General features: G+C 40.8%; 3 protein-coding genes and 1 pseudogene across 3 annotated transcripts; all 4 read right to left on the minus strand.

The window, feature by feature from the left end:
- Positions 1 to 1,131: 1,131 nt before the first annotated feature.
- LOC149103319 (uncharacterized) lies at positions 1,132 to 2,895 on the minus strand. Its single transcript, XM_089273920.1, has 2 exons — positions 1,315 to 2,895; positions 1,132 to 1,206 (listed from the first exon to the last, which is right to left on the minus strand). Exon 1 carries the CDS (start codon positions 2,779 to 2,781, stop codon positions 1,780 to 1,782), a length of 1,002 nt encoding a protein of 333 aa, XP_089130046.1. The 5' UTR covers positions 2,782 to 2,895; the 3' UTR covers positions 1,132 to 1,206; positions 1,315 to 1,779.
- A 103-nt stretch (positions 2,896 to 2,998) lies between these two features.
- On the minus strand, positions 2,999 to 5,780 carry LOC149103320 (uncharacterized). Its single transcript, XM_089274178.1, has 2 exons — positions 4,585 to 5,780; positions 2,999 to 4,430 (listed from the first exon to the last, which is right to left on the minus strand). The coding sequence occupies exons 1-2, from the start codon at positions 5,778 to 5,780 to the stop codon at positions 2,999 to 3,001; spliced, it is 2,628 nt and encodes an 875-aa protein (XP_089130304.1).
- Positions 5,781 to 6,763: 983 nt separating this feature from the next.
- On the minus strand, positions 6,764 to 8,248 carry LOC149103321 (uncharacterized). The gene is made up of 2 exons (XM_089274179.1): positions 7,285 to 8,248; positions 6,764 to 7,174 (listed from the first exon to the last, which is right to left on the minus strand). Exons 1-2 carry the CDS (start codon positions 7,804 to 7,806, stop codon positions 6,764 to 6,766), a joined length of 933 nt encoding a protein of 310 aa, XP_089130305.1. The 5' UTR covers positions 7,807 to 8,248.
- A 7,066-nt stretch (positions 8,249 to 15,314) lies between these two features.
- Positions 15,315 to 16,262, minus strand: LOC110057613 (histamine H2 receptor-like; annotated as a pseudogene).
- Between the last annotated feature and the right edge of the window lie 4,580 nt (positions 16,263 to 20,842).

Here is a 20,842-nt window from a genome sequence, read left to right on the forward strand (position 1 = left end):
GAAATGGCTCTGAATCTAACGCGCTCTTGTCATGAAAGTAACACGATAAAACCAGTTGCAGCTTACATAAACCGGCGATGTTTCTCAATTTACTATCACTAACATCAAAGTTCGAATGATTTGATTTAATTTATTAGGAATCTTACATGTTATGCTATGGGAAAACACGCAATCCACCCAAAATGTCAACACCAGGAAAGGAATATTATTGAACACAAATTTCGAAAGCATTAACTCAAATCTAAAATTCTAAAAGCATAATTGAGTTGGCTCTACAAAATTCACCGCCTCGTACAGAACAATCTTGTAATCAAAGCAAATTATATGCTCACCTGTCGTCGAAAGAGAGTTTCGTGCATGCTTTTACAAACACTCTAAAGCAGAACAAAAGTCAAAATGTAAAAATATAAATCACTTTCATTGCTAAATCAAGCCCATGATTATATCTCCTCGCACGATGTCGCCCGAACATAAACTTTAGATAGTCGCATTTCATCATCCTCATCTGAGCTAGTATCCGAACCGGCGAAACACGTTCTGTAACAAGGAATTACATAAAAATGTGAGGCAACTGGTCTGTGATTAACGACACAAAGCAGCTGCTGTGATAACCGTTGCGTTAATTATCCAAATAAGCAACAGAATTTCAGTTTTATTACCTTTTTTTCTCTGAGCTCAAGCTGTCCTTCCCCGACTTCGCCGACATATTAGTTACTGATAAACATCTCTGCTTTTTGGCGGGAAAATCCCATCCCTCGTTGCAGCGAGGTTGACCAGGTAGTACTGGGTACCAAATTTCCGTCATTTCGTCACTATTCGCCACTATTCGCCACTATTCGCCACTATTCGCCACTATTCGCGACTATTCGCCACTATTCGCCACTATTCGCCACTATTCGCCACTATTCGCACTATTCGTACTATTCGCTATTCGCGACTATTCGCTATTCGCTATTCGGGTTTTCCAGACACCCAGACCTTTCTGCCCAGATAATGATTATCCTCGAACTGAAGGAAGCACTTCGGAACGCAATGCGGGCCAAGTTTGACGAGCTGCAGTTATCATTCTTTGGAAAGAGACTGTACAATCGGTAAGCATCTTTATTCTACATTTTTCTAATCACAGTAAAGTCGCACACGCTTTTAACTCGTTTCGGATCTTCCGTTACATAGAAATTTATTTCCCCAATGATCGAAACACGGTAACTGAAAATAACAAAATTATAAACGAGGGAATGAACATAAAATAACTAACAACGACCGAACATGAAGAATGCAGAAAAGCGGCAAAGCGAAATAAACGAAGAAACTTACAAGACGAATGTGAAAAACCAAAGACGAACCGAAAACCAGAGACGCTCGTAGTACCCAATGACGCTACTAACTGAAATAAATTACACGCAAACCGAACTTATAGAGTATGCAAATGAACATAACATATACAAAAAGGGCACAAAACAAAAGAAACTAATTACGCAAAACTTAACACCAAACACGAAGCAAGAAGCATGAACAAATGTCACAAATTCTGGCGCCTACATTCCGGCCCCTTAAATACGAAGGTGTAAACCGTGTATTTACCAACGAAACAAACAGGCCCAGAATTACTTAAGTAATTAAAACGCAAAGCGGTAGTCACTTAAAGTCTAGACGCCTTAAAATATCAACAAAAATACTGCTATGAAACGTCTTTTCGAGTGTTTCCCTTGAAGGCAAGTCACACGATCTTTAGCAGTCACGCAAAACAACAACAGTCACGGAACTTTCGCTCCAAGCTGTTCAATTGACTCTTGTAGGCACAGCTTCCTGATAGGGCGTTTCCAAGTCAAAGTCTCCAAAGTTGCTGTAAACTTGCTCCAACAAACAAAGTTTGCTGACTGGACGTTCCAGCGTCGACTTCTTTGTTATGACCTTGACACGTCGAACGAAACCGCTGCTATCAGGGTAAACCTCACTGACTCGACCAATCGGCCATAAATTCCTAGGCGACCGCTCATCCACAATAATAACGGTGTCTCCTACTGAGAGATTTCTCCTTGGGCGTAACCACTTTTGGCGCTCCTGCAACAACGGAAGGTACTCTCTTTTCCATCTATACCAGATGACGTTAGCCAAATATTGAACTTGCAGCCACCTCCGCCTTGAATACAACTGATTTCTTTCAAAGACACCTGGTGGAAGAGAAGCTTCCTGACGTAATAACAATAGATGATTCGGTGTTAAGGACTCCAAATCTTTCGGGTCATCAGAGACTGCAGTTAAAGGTCTGCCATTGATGATGCTCTCGGCTTCACACATTAGAGTTTGAAGGCTCTCATCGTCGAGCGTTTGCTCTTTAACTAGGCTTCCCAGGATCTTTCGAGTGGATCTTATCATTCTTTCCCAAGCGCCGCCATGACGCGAGGCCGCCGGTGGATTGAAGTACCATTGGATGCCTTTCTGTAAGAGCTCTTCGTGGATCTTGGCTTGGTTCCAGCCTTCAATCATGACTCGTAGCTCCTTTTCAGCCCCTGTGAAATTTGTTCCATTGTCCGAACGTATCCCTTTCACTTGACCTCTTCGGGCAATGAAGCGTCTAAGTGCCAGGATGAAGGAATCTGTGTCCAACGTATATGAAATCTCCAGGTAAACAGCTCTGACAGCCAAACAAGTAAAGATAGCTCCATAGCGTTTAACCATACTTCTCTTTTGACGAACAAGAAAGGGACCAAAATAGTCTATTCCCACACAAGTGAAGGGGGGTTGATCTGGGGTCACTCGAGGGCGTGGCAAATCGGCCATCTTTTGCTCTCCAACAGCGCCCTGACGCCGTCTGCAACCAAAGCAGGATGTAAGTACACTTCGCACGGTAAGATTGGCACGGATGAGCCAAAATCTTTCTCTAGAGAGGAACAGAACATATCCTCTGCCAGAGTGACCACTCTTCTGGTGAAAGTGCTGGATCAGAAGCCGGGCAAGAGGAGAATCTTTGGCAATAATTATCTGGTGCTTCGAGTCATCATGCAGAGGTGCTCTGCTTAGACGTCCACCGACACGAAGAAGACCGTTCACCAAAATCGGGTCCAATTTTGCTTGACTTCTTCACACAGTTCCCTTTCTCGATGGCTCTTCTCTCTTCTGCGAAGGCACGACTCTGATCAAACATGATTACTTCTCTCTCTGCATCATTTATCTCTGAACAGGTCAAAGGTTCCAAACTGGCTATCTGGGAGCTTCTGTCAAAGGTGTCTTGCGTAGACTTTCGTTTCCTGGTAATAAATCTCTTTTGGCGCCGACGACAAAGCGCGATGAACTTCAATAACTTGAGCCAGGATGAGAACCGCTGGACCATAGAAATGACATTGGACTGAATCTCACTCGGACGCGCACCGACAACAAAGGATTTTGACTCTCGTTTCACCTCCGGGTCATCACCAGACAGCTCTGTACTGTGTTTTGGTAGGTTAACCCATTCGGAAGGAGGCTTTAAAAGGAAATCCGGTCCCTTTATCCAACGGTCATTTCGAATGAATGCATTTGCAGAAGTTCCTCGTGAGGCATCGTCGGCTGGATTGGACTTGGATTCTATGTATCTCCATTGTGAAGGACTCGAGTCTCCTCTAATGATAGCAACCCGGTTAGCGACGTAAGTGTGGAAGCGTTTGAACTCATTCGCAATGTACCGCAGGACAGTCATGCTGTCAGTCCAGAAGGTGATTTTATCTATTGGAATTTCCAGCTCATTCTTCAACAACTTGTTTAAACGAACTGACACAGTCGCGGCTGCTAATTCCAATCTTGGAATACTCATTTGCTTCAAAGGGGCGAGGCGGGATTTACCAACCAGAAAGGAGCAATGAGCCTGACCATCTGAATTGACTTCCCTAAGATATGAGACAGCTCCATAAGCGCACTGGGAAGCATCGCAGAAGTGATGAATTTCAGTGGTTACTATTTCTCCTAGATCGGCACCCTTAACACATCTGTTGACTGAGAGCTGAGAAAGCTTCGGCAGATCAGCAAGCCACGTCTGCCAACGAGATAAGTGAAAACACGGAATCTCATCATCCCAACCGAGGCCTTTTCTGCATAAGTCCTGAAGGAGAAGCTTTGCTGGGAGAACGAAAGGTGCAGCCATGCCGAGCGGATCGTAGACTGAACTAACGACCGAGAGAATCCCACGTCTGGTACAAGGTTTCTCCTTGATGTTCACTTTAAAACCGAACGCATCCGTCTCGACAAACCATGACACGCCCAAAGCTCTCTCTGTGGGAGGCGTATCGCATTCAAGATTAAGCTCCTTCACGTCCTTGGCTCTTTCTTCCGGTGGAATGGACTCTAAGACTTGTCGATCATTGCTTGCCCATTTGGTCAAATTGAATCCGCCAATCAGCACAAGTTTACGTAGATCAGCCACATTGCTTGACTGCTGCAGAACTCGACGATAAGGACTTCAGGCAATCGTCAACATAGAAATTCCTTAGGATCGTATTAGCCACGTCGGGTGAGAATTCGTGCTTGTGGTCTTCCGCATTCCGTCGCATGGCGAAATTGGCACAACTCGGCGATGAAACTGCGCCGAAAAGATGAACAGTCATTCGGTACTCTTCCAGCTTCTTGGTGAAGTCACCTTTGGGCCACCAAAGGAATCGCAAGAGATCTCTATCTTCTTTCGGAACGCGCACCTGGTGAAACATTGATTGAACGTCACCCATTACTGCAACTGGATCCTGGCGAAAACGAATTAGCACACCAACTAGACTGTTGGTCAGGTCTGGTCCTTGGAACAGCTCGTTGTTTAGGGACGTCCCATGAAACTGTACGGAACAGTTGAAAACCACGCGTATTTTATCCGGCTTCTTATGATGGTAGACACCGTGGTGTGGAATAAACCACACCTTACCATCCGATCTATTCAGAACGTTCTGGGGTACCTTCTCTGCATAACCCTCACTGATAACCTCCTCAAGGAAAGCAACATAGTCCTCACGAAGTTTCGTATCACTGGAAAGCTTGCGTTTGAGGTAAGAGGCACTTCGTTCAGCTTGACTCCTATTTACTGGCAATTTCACGTTGCGGTTCCTTAACGGTAGTGAAACCTGGTAATGATCATCTGCACACTGCACAACCGAGTCCTCTACAATGTTCATAAACTTGAGGTCATCCCTTGACATACTTAGACCATCGGAGTAAGGTGCATCCACGAGATCAGTACAAGCTGCACACATAGGATGAGTTTTCTTAGACGTAATGAAGAAACTAGAGCAAGGTACATACTTCTGCTTTCTCCCAGTTGGACCATTAATGACCCAGCCGAGGTCAACTCTGGTTGCATATGGGCCTCCATCAGCAGCAGGGATTATTTCTCTCGGCTGCAAGGCTTCAGGAACATCGGCTCCAATCAATAAATCCACTCCGGAATTCAGATCGGATAAGTACACATGGCCTTGAAGGTGCGACCATTGCTCAACACCCTCTTGCTTTGGGATTTCGTCCCTACCTACGGGCATAGCTGGTCTGGAAAGTACGTCAGGCAGGAGGATGGCAACATTTTCGTCTAGATCAGATACCACCAGGTCGTTAACGAGAGCAGTGTCTACATCTTTACTACTATCCATGGTGGTTAGCTTTAGTCTCGTCTTCTTGCCGACGACCATCAGGCGCTCCATCAGGCTAGCTGAACAAAAGGTGGAATTGGAACCATTGTCGAGTAACGCATAAGTTTCGATGCACAGAGGACTGCCTTTAACTTTAACCTTTGCAGCCACTATAGGCAAGGCAGTAACGGGGGAACTTTCCATCGTGGTTAAGCCACAGAAGTGATCACCAGTGCTCTGGTTCGTGTTCTGGACAGTGTTCGACTGGCTGTTCAAAGGTTGAGGTCTGCCTTCTCCACACTCAGTTCCAACAGAGTCTTGTTGTGTTCTGACTCCAACAACAACTTCCGGGGTACTTGGAGGCAACACAGTGGCTGATCAGCATCGGGCACTTTGGCGAAACTGGAACATTCAGCGAGAGTATGATCTGCATTGCAAAAGGGGCACTTCTTCTGCGAAGGGTTAGGTGATTTGGAGGAATCACGACTGGATGTACTGGGGGGCTTCTTGTCAGTAATGGTAACGAGGGCAATTTGCTTGTCACCACGCTTCTCAGATTTAGATCTCAGGCCCCTGTCCCTGTTATTCTTCTTTTCCTTTTCCAAGAAAGGGAGTTTTCCAAAGACTGGATTGGACAAAGCACGCGCCTTCTGCTCAACAAACAGGGAAATGTCATCAACACAAATGTCTCTCCCTTCGGTGTTGAGGATTTTGTCAGCGTTGTCACGCCAACTAGCTTGCAGTTTCAGAGGAAGTCGCTCGATAATCTTCCGCATACAATCCGGGCTTTCAAACTTGCTGGAGTAACCAATAGCTTTACGAGTGTTCGTACAACTGGCCAGCAAAGTGGCGAAACCTTCTAGAGCTTCGGCGTCTTCGGCCTTAATAGCAGGACCATTCGTCACTTTATCCACATGAGCCATTGCAATTTTATGCTTCTGACCGAATTTACTCTCCAAAAGCTTCCTTGCCTTTAGGTAGCCTGCTTCAGCGTTCATGTAGAGACAGCTGCGCACTAACTCCTGGGGTCTGCCAGCCGTATGCTGTTCTAGGTAATAGAGTCTTCCGGCATAATCGGACTCTCTAGTCTCGATCACAGTTTCAAAGGTACGAATGAAGGTACAATAATCCAGCGGGTTGCCAGTAAACAGGGGTACACGTCTCCTGGGGAGCGAGTTTCTTTGTTGTTAGCTCACAAACTCTTTCATGACGCGATTCTGTTGTGCGAGAATATCATAAGCCATGTCGCTCAGTCCAGATTTCTCGGAGCCCGAGCTTGAACCGCTTGCAACACATGTCTGGTTGATAGCCGCCAAATTGACACTTGCTATAACTGATCCTTGCTCGTTTTTTCCAGAAGGCACAATCTGTGAACTTTTAATGTCATCGGTCCACGTGACCTTGGTGTTGGAGGACACATCTGGAACATCAACACGAGTGTTAGAGGCCGGCGCTATGTTTGGAACAAAGTTTCCTGCTTCTGCTTGGGCATAAGCTTCCTCTCTAGCCAGAGCCTTAGCGTATTCCGTATTGAGGTTCAGCTCATCTTTCTTCAGCTGAAGCTCGTACTCTTGACGTTTGAGGAGTAGCTCCGTCTCCTGAAGAGAATGGCGCTGATTTAAAGCAAGTACCTCGGCTCGAAGTTCGGCGATGCGGGCTGCCTCTTTGGCTCTTGCAGCTGATATAGAGCTTGTTTTGGAGAGCCTGCTTGACCTAGATCACACTCAGAGGGTTTAGGCTTGTTTCGTAGACCAATTCCAACTTGAGAGGCACTGTCGTCAGGCGTTACCAGGTTATCCTGAAGATTCGTTTCCGTAACCCGTAACCAATCGTTTACCGTTCGACAGAAGAAATCCAAACTGCTTTCGATTTCAGCGAAATAGACCTCTGATTCTTGCCTTTGACCTTCGTCAGTCAAAGCCGCATGATACGCGTGCTGGGCTTCAGCAAACTTGCGAAACAACGACGTAATTTCCGGCAGCTTTATTTTCACTGCTTCCAAATTGCTTTCATCGGTTAGAAGGTTGTCAATCTCTCTCCGTTTAGCAGACAAAGAAGATAACACTCCTCCTCTCTTCTTTCTTAGTTCTCGAATTCGTTCAAGTGACACTCCTTCGTGATCCAAAGAAGAGTTAGGTTTACGAATACGTGTACTTGTGCGTTGAACAGGTTGACCGCTCTTCCCTGCAGAATCGGACAAATTAACATCCGCAGCGTCGGAAGACATCATGATAGACCATAAATACAAACCCGATTCGTCTTTTACGAATAAAGTCGCACACGCTTTTGACTCGTTTCGGATCTTCCGTTACATAGAAATTTATTTCCCCAATGATCGAAACACGGTAACTGAAAATAACAAAATTACAAACGCGGGAATGAACATAAAATAACTAACAACGACCGAACATGAAGAATGCAGAAAAGCGGCAAAGCGAAATAAACGAAGAAACTTACAAGACGAATATGAAAAACCAAAGACGAACCGAAAACCAGAGACGCTCGTAGTACCCAATGACGCTACTAACTGAAATAAATTACACGCAAACCGAACTTATAGAGTATGCAAATGAACATAACATATACAAAAAGGGCACAAAACAAAAGAAACTAATTACGCAAAACTTAACACCAAACACGAAGCAAGAAGCATGAACAAATGTCACAAATTCTGGCGCCTACACACAGAAATGATCGATATGGGAATTGAGGCTTTCCTCTTATCTAGGGATTATCGGGCTGAAACTGACAGCACGCGCGTGTTCTTATATGCCAGCAAAGAAAAATTGTAAAATGTCCAAAATGTTATACGTTTTTTTGGCTAAATCGAGGAAATGAAATCATTATTAAAACAGAATTTTCAATAACGCATACAAGTGAGAAATTCTTGTTCTGTTATACAAAATAAACTAAACTAGAAAAATGTATCCAGAATTTTAGTGTTGTCAGATGCATGGATAGTCAAAAATTCTGTTACTTTGTAAATCTGAAATTTCTCCATTTTGGTATTTATTTCAAATATTTCTTGTATCTACTTGTTGCTGTGCTAGAAGATATCATGTCTGATTTCCACATTTAAATTATGAAAACTTACATATAATTGCTGTCTTTCAAAAGTTATTTACCCAAAAATATCAAAATATAATTCCTGGACAGGTTGACAAGGGAGCATTCACAATCCATCCACATGCCCCAAGGTTTTATTATATATTTATTTAAAGTATGCAAGGCAAATTCAGTCTTGAAAGTAAAATTTATTTTATTTTATTCACTCTTTAGGTACTCTCAACCTTGAATTTACCTCTTAGCAGAATGCAGTACCTGAAACAGATCACAAGCACGTAGCGGATTATTACATTGCTTACAGATGTCAATATTATTACAAATGTATTTTTCGTTTTAACATATGAATTTATTTTGAAGGTAGTTACCACATTAGCCTCACTAAAGAAGAGATTGCCCTCAAGTGGTCTGATATAACTCTTATGTTTTCTATTTTTTATTACATATTCCTAACCAAACTGATAGGTTTCCTGTTCACAATCAATTAATGTTTTGCATTAGTTTCACAATTAGTAATGTTCAACACTTGACGCTACATTCCAAACTCTTGTACTTTTTCAGTCTTTGTGTTCATAAAAATTATTTTGCAAAAACATTACTTTTTGGTACATTCAAGCTTCATTGGGACGTGAAAAGAATAATCATCTACTAGGAACAGCTGCAGTGTGTATAGTTTTTAAAAAATGGCCAAAAAAAAAAGAGTACAATGCCCCCTACAAACCTTAACTTACATGTTTGCATGGCCCTCAACGTCTGGTAAATGAGCACAAACAATCTCTCTACCCTTTGTGCCATTCCTTGGGATACTGATAGCGTCCATTTTCAGGGAATCACTGCACTACCCCCGGCCTGTCTGTTTTGCTGCCACTTCTGTGCTGTAGGTGGTTTTCAACAGGCTGCTGGCTCTCCAGTGATAAAACTGAGGTGCACATTGGGTGAATCACTACCAAAACAGAGACCTCCCAAATTAGTTTAATTTCGTCCGCATACTTAGCGACGTCTTTCCTCTCTTTTCCCTTTGTTTTTTCCCAAAAAATTCGGCAAAGTGCCTCGAGCAGTCGAGTATGCCCTTCCATGTACTTAAGAGAGAGAAATTGAAAAGAACTGTCATAAAAATGAAGGAACGATGCATTACTCAAGGCTACAACAACAGCGGTTCAGGTACACTTGTAACGCCTCATATTCAAAGAGAGTTTACAAAATATCGGCGTTGTTTACAACCGTGTAATTTGGCATGATGAAACTTTAGCAACACTGGAACCAGTAAAAAATATACACAGCTCAATGAAAAATACGTGAATACTAGAAAATAACGCGTACTCTTTACTAACCTTAATATTTGGCCACAAAATCGCGTCAACATCGTCGCTTGATACCAAAAAAACTCAATGATTAGAAGACAGTCAACGTTCTCCCACTACCAAAATGGCCGCTTATTCTCCTTCTCAACGTTTGGTCGCAAAAAGTCCTGGATAATGCTGGCCAGACTCTATGCGAGACTGGAAACAACATATTTTCTTTGTCCGCGTATAAGGTCCACCATTTTCCCTACTAACAATAGCTTCATGACGTCATGACCGTCCTAATTTATCGGGATATTCCGGACTGAACACGGTTTCTCATGGATGTATTACTAACTACTTAATAACCGAGAGTGAGGTCGTTACGGGAAAATCTCAAACTGAGGTCTTGCCGTATTGACCGAGCGACAGCGAGGTCAATACGGTAGGCCGAGGTTTGATATTTTCCCGTAACGACCGAACGGTCGAGGTTATTAAGTTGTTTATTATATGGCTCACGAATTGAAGAAAAAAAAAATTATTCGAGCGGAAGTCGTCAATTTACATCCGGCGATGCGCGCGTTTACCGATTCATTCATCGTCTCAAACCCAGGGCAAAGCTACACAGTCAGTGAACTTCACTACTGTAATTCTTTACTGGAAAAATGATTGTCACAGCCCTCAAAAAGGTATTTTAGTATCGTGGAGCCACAACTTGATGAGGGAGTTTTTCCAACTTTTGTGGTCAACGCATATAGAAAAGACAGAGAGTGCTTCAAAATGGTCCAAACCAACGGTCTTTCGGTGAAAGAAAATACTAATGCTTCAGAATGCACTGTTCAGAATAACTCGATCTTCGCATTCGCTTTCGACAACATATCTTGGCCTTCTTCATTCTGGACTTATGAATGAACTTTTCAAGCCTTGTGAGCGTCTAAAACTTCCTGCAGGTATCAGAAATACTGCTACCGACAGAAACCGCCCGATTGTTTACATCTGATGATCCTGGAAGCTGATTTTCACTCTCTTGTGTTGAAGCGAGGGAATCTATTTGATGAGAACTGAAACGGAGTTCAATATCTCGGTAATTATTGTGACTAAGATGATAACTTATAAGTTTCTTCGTGGTTTTCTGCTCAGGATACGTGACACATCTGCCGATGGTGTTTTTCACTTAGCGATTTTAGCTTTACTCAACACTCGGCAAACTTTGATTGCTTTTCACTAGTGCTCGCCAAGGTTACCGGTAAGTCAAAAACGACTTCTATATAAATTTTAGTAAGGAAAAATCCCTAAACTTTTAGCTACTCGGAATTAAATTTGCCTCTCTTACTGTTTTTAATCGGCTTTCATCGTTTCAATCCGCTTGAATTTTCCGAGCCGGGCTCTTCCTAATTTGCATAATCCGTAATCGGCCCGTGGGCATTACGGGAGAATAATGCCCTACAATTCAGTGACAATTAACCAATCAGAGCGCGCGCTATATCGCCTACAAACACAAGCCATATAATAAATAGTAAACAGTGAATTGTAAGTCTAATAAGGGCGGAAAACAGTATTACGACATTGAGCTAAGCTACCCTACTTAAATGCCCGAAGAAGGATTTTTATGTGCTCTCATATTCCCTACCTATTGGAACAGAAGTAAAAAATAACTGAAATCCCTTTTTTTCCAGAAAGAAGTCTGAACGGAATTTTATGATTGCAGAAACTCCAGTAACTAGAACAGCTTTTCCAGTCCTGTCACGACAGAACAATCCAAGTGTTTGGTCTTTGTCGTTACTTATCTTCAAATAGTCATCCCTAAAAATAAAAGGAAAAAAAAAATATTTGCGACACCTCAAAAAAAAATTGTTAATCCGGGGACAAAATAAAAACAATATATCGTCTCTACGATATGCTTTGAAATATACCATCACAGAAGAGGTAGATTGGTTTGCAAAGTAAATAAAAATATAATAACGAAACGTAACATTCCTGTTGTCGGTCATGTACAGAATCATTCGTTCCAAGTTCTTTACACTAGTAATGTATTAATGTTTACTTTTCCAGCCGCTCCGTAGCCAAAATTTTAAAATGCGTTTTTTCAATCCTGTGTGAGATTACAATTTAGCTCGTGTGCCAGTTTTCTACAGAAAAATGTCCAACATTATTTTTTATCAAAACTATGTATTCCGCTTGTCCAGAATTGTATTGATATAGTTTTATCATTCCTCACCTGCAGGATGAAAGATACCCGACGTTGAAATAATGAAAGTCAATTTTCATCGCCATCCCATTTGCAATAGGAACTACGTAATTACAATCCATATTGCTTGGATAGTTGTTTGGATAGTCAGGACTTGAAAGGACATTGTCTACCACTGAGCCACATTCTGTTAAGAAATGAGTTATGTATATTTTATGTTTTCTTTCCAATAAAAAAATGTAACACACGGACACCTTAGACACTTTGGAGACCCCTTGGACACACAACATCTCAACACTGGCGTCGACTATTCAATGGTCTACATTCGTCTCATTTGACTGGGACCAATCTGTGGCGGGGGAAATCCTCTTAAGGGACTGATCAGGATGTTCAGCTAGTCAAACCTTTCAAGGGGTGAAGGGTCTCTACAAAGTGCCTTGCTTTGCACTGCAGGCTATGTTGCTATCTTTAAAGATCATCCTGCAAAAATTCACTCAGTCATAGTAAACAAGTATTTCCATTTTGCTCACCTTTTATGGCAAGGGCGCTGTCCTTTTTATTCAAGATTAAGGCTAGCAGCAAAAAAAGTATTGTCATCGCGTGGTTGGCCTTTTGAAAGGAACCCTCCTTTCTGAGGAAGGAGAAGACAATAAGATAAATCCACTTTGTGTAGGCTCAAAAGTTAAGTCTCACTATTTAGGGTATGGATGAGGCTGCTGAAATCGAAGTTATCACTTAGATTTTAGATGATTTCTCAGCTATCAGTTAGCATTTTTGATCAGTTCTCAGCCATCCATAACATTGACAATTTATCTTGAGGATTATCGACTCGTGTCTTACTCGATACATTTCACTAGTATTGGGAGTGCTGCGATAGAGTAGAACATTTGTAGATTATATCTTCACATTACGGATACGGATCGCTGACAACTGGCTATTATTTACACTTTCTCAAACTCGTTGAAATGAAAGGAAATCATAACTGTGACGGTGTTTGGATATCTGATGGGTATTTGTGTCGATTGGCAAGGGATGTCAAATATATTTTTTCACCATATTTGCAAACATCTGAAACCTCGTCGAAAATGCTGAGCTACGAGTCATCTTTTCATCCCTTTCCTCGATGTTTTGGATATGCATGATATGTGGTGAAATACGGTACCTCGTGTTTGACAAATTTGACTGACAAATCTCAGCTATGAAGGGATTTCGAAGGACACTTTGGATCTGAGAAGAATGACACATAATGGAGGACAAGCCGGACCTACACACCTTGTTATAACAACTCAACCGAGTGAGCCTCCTGATCTAAAACATTGATTTACAGTGAATTAATCAAACTTGGCGTATAAGAAAATGTTATCTTGTCACTTCGCTTTTAAAAAATGAACTTAACCATTATTTCCAACGCAAATGTTCTAGTCATTTAAAAAGCTTTTTCCTCTTACCTTCAATTCGTAAAGCTGTTCTCACTTTGTTCACCAACTAAGCCAGTACAAAAACCCCAGAAATTATTTGTTAAAGGGTGCTTCAACCATTGTGTTCAGCGAGAGCAGCTTGCAGGCCGCGTTTGAAAATTCTGGTAGGAATTGAATATGTTATTCGAGAGGAACAAAGAAACAATTAAATGCACTTCTTCACCCGAGTGACCGATACAAACAGCCGGCTGCGAGCCTAATTATGAATTTTTAAGTAGACCCGCGGAATATATTTTTACATGATGTTTCTTGTCTATAATTCTTGTACAATTCTTTTTAAAACAATGTGAGTCACCCTCTGACCTTGGAGGGTAGTTAGTTACATACTATTTCAGAGGGAAATTTTTGTAAGTAAATACGGTCTGAAAGTGATTTTGCTGAGAGGTCTTCTTCTCAATGGACAGATGGTGACATATTATTTTTTATAGTTTACGACCTTGCTCGCCATGAGTCCTCCATAGCTCTGTGGTTAGAGTGTCCGACCGGTTTTTCTGGAAGATCATGAGTTCGACTCCCGTTGGGGAACTCAGAAAATTTATTTTCTGAGTAATTCGATTTGAGAACGATTCTTCATTTATATTACATTTTAACTGATGATTTGCCAAAAAGTAAAAACTGAATAGCGCATCTCAAGGTAGATAACATTAGCTTGTTTTGCGAGGAAAAAGAATTTAGTCAAAAATAACTTTTTTCTTCTATGACTTTATTTATTTAGGAGCTATGCTGCCGCGGTAATGGGCAGCTAGGTAAAGTACTTGGTTGTGCCACCTGTGAAAGTTCTTCGGTCAATCTTCATTATTCTTGACACAAAGGGGCAGGTGGGGGTTTATTTTACTTTAATAACTGATCTGTGATAGGCTAGGCTCTTCTTGTCAGAATTAGCAAAAAAATTTCTCTTTCAAAGAAAATTGAGTTATGAAATTTCATTTTTTTTTTGTGGTGCATGTCCTATTGATACAAAGATGATCACACTCAGAGAAGTAGATGCTTCATTTCAAACCATTTATTTCTTCGCGTGGTTTAAGTTGCTTTCATAATTACTACGTATCTGAACTATTGTCGGAAAATACTGATATAGTTAATGTTTCACCTGGTACATGTACACAGGGTGTTGATGATTTTTCAGATAAGTTCAATCTGGTACTCGGAAATTGTCGGCAGAAACTTCAGAAACGGGTCAGTGCTTTTGAATGACTTGTCAATCATCCGGAACACAAAGTGAATTGTGATCAGAAAAAGTAGCTAAATCGCAAAAACGAAACAACCAGCATTTCTTTCGACGAAAGTGAGATTAAAGACAACTTCGAAATACTCGCGAAGGAACCAAGTTAATAAGGTGACGTCAGAATAGCGTGCTCTGTTATTTGAAAGGTAGGCAGAGCATAAGCGCGACACAACCCTGATGACCGGGCGGTCAGTTGACCCCACTACAAAACAAACTTAATTCTTAATCAGTCATGTAGCATTCAATAACAAAATCTTCAAACAACACTACAATGATATATAATTAATTTGTCTCCCCAAAATCTCACTCTAATGTTCCGACACGGCCTGCATCGCATTACACCGGTTCTGCAATCTCGCTAAATCAGCGGTTATCACTTCACATATAACCAAGTGGTCTATTCAGCTAGAACATGGTACAATTAGGCAATTCAATTATACATAATTTGACTCCTTGTTATCCCTCAAGATCCTCATATATACCGCTTCTACTTCCCCACACTGTTCAGGTTTTACATTTTAAAACTTTTCTGTAAGAGTCTCGGAAGTGTTTCTGCATCAAACCGTAGATCACAGGATTAATAGCGCAATTTGCTGCACCAGTGTAAAACATAATGAGGTACACTTGACGCTGTAGTTTGTAATCTCCTCGAAGGGTACCCAAAATCTCGAAGGTAAAAGCAGGAGTCCAACAAACCAGAAACGTCCCTAAAATGGCGAAAAGAATTTTGGTGATTTTGACTTCTTCCTTGTACGATCTCATTGTGTCCACGTGAAGAGTGCTGTCCGCAATTTGAGCAAAATGAGCGCGAACTTTGCGAAACACTTTGTAGTAGCAGAATACCATAACAGGATATGTTATGGCAATTAAAATTGACTAAGAACTGAGAAGAAGAGCCCGTTCTTGTGTAGTTTCGTTCTTGCAGACGAGGCAGGCCGAAACACCAGGATGAAAACAAAACCGCTGCGCAAAAAATGGAATAATAAAGACTCCAGAGAAAATTCCACAAGCAGCTATCGATAGCAGAGCGTTATTTTTAGTGTATATCTTCTGATAAATGTTCGCCGGTCTAACCATTTTCACGTAACGATTTAGGGCTATTAGTGTCATGTTCAAAAGCGAAAAGCTTGAATAGCAATATGTTAAGCTGCCTTGTATCTGACAGATCGTCTCACCAAATGGCCATCTCCCTAGAATCACTACAGCCAAGTCCAAGGTAAAACAAAGTAGTGTAAAAAGCAAGTCTGAAGCTGCTAATGCAATGATGTGGTAATTTTGCGTTTTATTACAGAGTGAACGAAATTTGAACATTGCCAAGCAGAGAACGATGCTTCCAATTAATGCTGTAGTTATGATGACGGCGACGACAGACGATTCTACGACAATTAACCATGTTTCTCTGTTCCAGAGAGATTCTTCGAGGTTCCTTTTCCTTTCAAGTGCTTCAGCCATCTTTACAGAAGGGGAGGATGTCGCATTTGTCCTGTTCCAAATTTCAATTGGCGAAGAATTTGAAGATGAGACCGTTGCTAGCCGTGTACCTTAATTGCATATTTAAAGAGTTATGTGTTCATCTAAAACGTTCTAAACAAATTCAACCCATGCAAAGTTTCACGAATTGGAAAAATTGCTAGTCCACATAGGATAATTCAGATTATTATGTCCTTAACATATTCATTTACGTACTAAAAGAATTCACCCCATGCAAAGCATCAGCGAATTGGAAAAATTGTTTACGTCAAAATAGGATAATGCAAACTTCGAAAAAAATTATTTAGAATGTTGTATGTTGTATTCCAAACATAACAAATGATCTTTTCCAAGACAAGGTTTATTTGTGACATGGTCATTACTAATTCATTATATATAATAACTTTCTTTTTCATGTTGTAGCGAGTATCAACAAAAGCCTAGTCCTTTATCTATCATTTATCGCCAGCGTAACACATCAAGACTTTCGCCTTTGCGCTTTAGCTAGAAACTAGTGGCAACCCCTAAACAGTTAAAATTATTAATGCGGCTTCATTTTGTGATTTTTAATTTAATTTTTTTATACATGTATCTATAGACAATAATCTTAGGGAGAAGCCGTACGACCTCAATCCACCTTTGATGAGATATCAGTCTTGTCATAACAAATTTCAGACAGCAAAACTCAAATACGCAAACACACAATAAAGGTTGCACTTATAGCGGAGCTCCGGCGGCCAGAAGGGCCGCCAAGCGGAGCCCCATACTCATACAGGAAAGAAAAGGAAACCCATGAGTTGATTTTCTCATGGTTATCATGGCTAGCGGTATTGCTCGTGGGCCCGTACGCACGACGACGACGACGGAGTTGCCCAACATGGCGGCCATACTCCAAATAATAGGTTGACAGAGACATGCAGCCTTGGTTTACCGTGTACTTCCTTGGTATTGGACATCCACAATATGATCAATTGACACCTGTCAAAACAAGGTATCCGCTGACCAGTATCACGTGACCATATCGCAGGCTCAAGTTTACAGCTCCTCGAGGTCAGGTTTGAAGTTTATTGCTGATCAAGTGCTGGTTCTAGATTGGATCGCGAGCTCATATTGGGTTAGCTTATTGGACACAGGGCAGGATTGTTCGGAAGTCGGTTTACGCTAACCCAGGATTAAAAGTTAATCGAATTATAACTTTTTCTTCTATACAAATGTTTTTTGCTGTTTTGTTTTGTGTATATGGTGATTATTAAAACTCAAAACAGAATGCTAAACAATATACAGAAACCTCAGCGCAAAGTTTCAAAGCTCAAATGAAAATTCTACCTTTTTCTGGGTTAGCTTAATCAGGCTTTGAACAGCCCGGCCCAGGAGCTACGCTTTTAGGCTGGCCTAAATGTATATATTTTAATTTATTGGTTTTCATTTAATTTTCATTCCCCTCTGCCACGCCAAGGTAATGAATGATTCGATAGTTTTAATAAAAGACAACTACAGTTGCGCTAGCAATATTCCCTGTAGAAACAGTTATGCAGTTGATACTGGCGCCGATGGAGATTGAGCTCAGTACTCTTATCTGACAATACCAGCCTTATAACTGGTGCAGCATGTGTTTTCCTTTGCAATCAAACAGGAGCGGTGATTATCAAAGAGTCGGTGGCGTCTTTGGGGTTGGTGATTTTTTATTGGATTTCCATGCCCAAAAGTTTAATTTACCTTAAAATAATTCAGTCTAATAAAAGAGAAAACTGATGCAGAACTTTCTCGGTAGAGAATTCTTTATTGCTAAGATATCACATAGCTTAACTTCATTCATTTTAAACGTTTTGTGATTATCGCGATTCACTGTTCGCTCAACTAGCATAGGATATATATCATGCGATGAGCACTGGAACTTTAGGCGGGAAGACTGGCGGACTTTACCGAAGATGTGGAAGAGATTTGAGCCATAACAGATGGTGGAAAATATAAAGCCGTTTGCCACTCGGATTGGTTATTGACTTTGGCAGTTTCAAAGCATCACTGTCGATAAGGGCGCTGCAACAATAATACAGCTGCTATCTAATCAGATTCAGTTTTACCAATTGTATCTCCTTATATTGATATGTGATCTGGTCCTTTGTACAGTAGAAAAAGAGGACCAAACAGTTGATGTCTTGAGTGGAAAGGAAATTTTTATAATCAAAATTTCATTTTAATGAAAACTATCTCTTTCTATTCAGAGAAACAGCTGCTACAAACACGGGCATGATCAGTAAGGCTGTGATCAAATTATCTTCCGCAAATAGACGAATTTTCCTATCCAATTCAATTCTTTTATTTACACTATATAAGGGCATTTTAGATACATTTTATAGCGTCACTGTCGATAAAAGCTAGCAAGTTTGATGTTATTCAAGAATTTTGATGTCTCAAAATAGTAAAAAAGCGTTAAGAAATGTCAATCCGTAAGGTAATAAAATTTATAATGTGAACGGTGGCCAAAGTAGCAAAAGCTTTTTGGTTAGCCACCACCATGGTCAAGTAAATGGCAACAAAAAAGTTAATTCCGCTAAGCTACATATAGATCTACATACACTAAATTACAACATACATACACTACATTCACACATACTATATAATGGTATAAACAAAAAGCAAAATAAAACATGACTGCAGCAAAATCAAGTTTGATTATTCAATAGGTGGCATGTGCACTCTTTCTTAAAGATGTTGTTGGGAAAAGGCTTAATTTTGAGGGGTAGAGATTCACAAATCTTTGAGCCAGAAAACCTGTAGGTTGACTTACCGAAGCATGCAGCAGAGCATGGTTTACACGAGCAATTTTTATGTGACAAATATAATTGATTGTGTAAATGGCACACGAAATATTTGTCAGCAATTCAAAGTTGAGTACGCAAGTAAAGACTTTCGACAGCAGAGACACGCAGAGATAAGGCAGGGCTGCTTAGTCACCCCCGAAAAATATGGTGCTTACGAATATATTTAATAAGAGATCATTTCGAAATACATTTGATAATGAATATTAAAAGAATGGAACTACGACGTTTCGAAGTCATCTTGACTCCATTATCAAGTAGAGGTGTCAGCTGTAGTTTCGAGATTAAATACAAATAAAGGTGATAGAGTATATTAGAATAAGAAGTGTTTCGTTGTCATTGGTGTTTGACGTGACAGTGCTTGTGGTATATGTTTAAGGATGGTGGCTACTAAATATAAACGCTTCTGCGTCAGGTTAGGACCACGCGGAAAAAGTAGTTCTTTGCAAGGGCAATTGGAATCTACAAAGAAAAAAGGGAGTAACCACGCATTTTTTTGAGATAATTAGCCTTGAATCTCAACAAAAATGCTGACATCAGCATTTTTCTGAAAATAGAAGGAGAGGATATTTCTTCACAGCTCTCTTTAGAATTCGCCTTTACATACAGAAAAGCAAACACATTTATAAAGATCTAAAAACTACATGGTAAATGGTGACATAAAAAATCAATCTTGGTATGTTTTTGATAACAAAATCGTTGCAACAGCACTTTTAGCGTCTCTCACAGCCTTCCTCTGTTTCAGCTAAAATATAGTCTAAATATCTTTTGCTCACAACCTGAAACTAATCACGTGCTGAATAGGCTTGCCACTTTTATTTCATAACATAAAATATAGGGCTAACCACGCGTTTTTTAAAGTTATTGATCCTTTTTGAAACTTTTTGCGGTGCCCGTTACATTTTTTCCTGTCACCTCCCCCGTAAGTACAACATTTGCACATCTCGCACTTGTTTTGTGCGCGCACTACGCCATCTGCAGGTACATGTTTACAATTGGATTTCAGTATAATTTTCGACGGATAACAGCTATTTTTTCAGCTAGAAGACGTTAACAGTTAGTGGTTAGCGATATGCTGCTGTTCTGGTGTTCCTGGTTTAAGTACAGGTTCATTAAACTTGATTTGGTCACAGTAGGAAAATTTTGCTTTCAATTTAGTCGTGTACTTGGTAGCGTAGTTGATTGCGTCATGTCAACCCAGCGCGCGCGCGGCGCTTAAACCATGCCTTGCGTGATGCGCAGAACGTCTGCGCATTAACAAAAGTAGGCACCGTCCTTAAATAAATACTTTTGCACGTATTGAATCTGACTGCATGTTTAAGGTTATTCCACCGTATTGCAGTGCGCATCCCTACCGCGCATAATTTCACGCGTGATTAGCGCGCGCGCATTAAAAAATGGCAGCTTTTTCTTTACAGCTGGACCTCGCCATAGAGGTAAATCGTCATTTTCTTGCAAGCGAGTATGGTGACCTATCATTTTTTTCTGTTGTTTTGCATTGAGTAATAAATTTCTCTGTGTAAAATAAACATGGACCAATTCTCAGTGTAGAACTAAATGCAATCGTCGGAAACGTGAATTTAGCAAGCAATCGTGAGTACAATCATGGTGCTATTATAAGGATTTATATGGGTATAAACAAGGTGCTGTTGCTCCTGAACGAACATGGGGACCCCTCAGTTTTATTTCAAAATTTAAGTTCCTGTAATATAAACAATCAATAGGCAAAGTTTCACAAAAATC

Source organism: Orbicella faveolata, unplaced genomic scaffold (assembly GCF_042242905.1).
Source record: "Orbicella faveolata isolate gen_17 unplaced genomic scaffold, um_ofav_v1 contig_35, whole genome shotgun sequence".
In the NCBI taxonomy this organism is placed as follows: domain Eukaryota; kingdom Metazoa; phylum Cnidaria; class Anthozoa; order Scleractinia; family Merulinidae; genus Orbicella; species Orbicella faveolata.

Coding starts and splice junctions, on each gene's coding strand:
- LOC149103320 (XM_089274178.1), bottom strand. CDS start 5,780: ATGGAAAGTTCCCCCGTTACTGCCTTGCCTATAGTGGCTGCAAAGGTT. Junction 4,431..4,584: donor TTCACCAAGAAGCTGGAAGA/GTACCGAATGAC, acceptor GATTGCCTGAAG/TCCTTATCGTCGAGTTCTGC.
- LOC149103319 (XM_089273920.1), bottom strand. CDS start 2,781: ATGGCCGATTTGCCACGCCCTCGAGTGACCCCAGATCAACCCCCCTTC.
- LOC149103321 (XM_089274179.1), bottom strand. CDS start 7,806: ATGATGTCTTCCGACGCTGCGGATGTTAATTTGTCCGATTCTGCAGGG. Junction 7,175..7,284: donor CTGAGTGTGATCTAGGTCAA/GCAGGCTCTCCA, acceptor CATTCTCTTCAG/GAGACGGAGCTACTCCTCAA.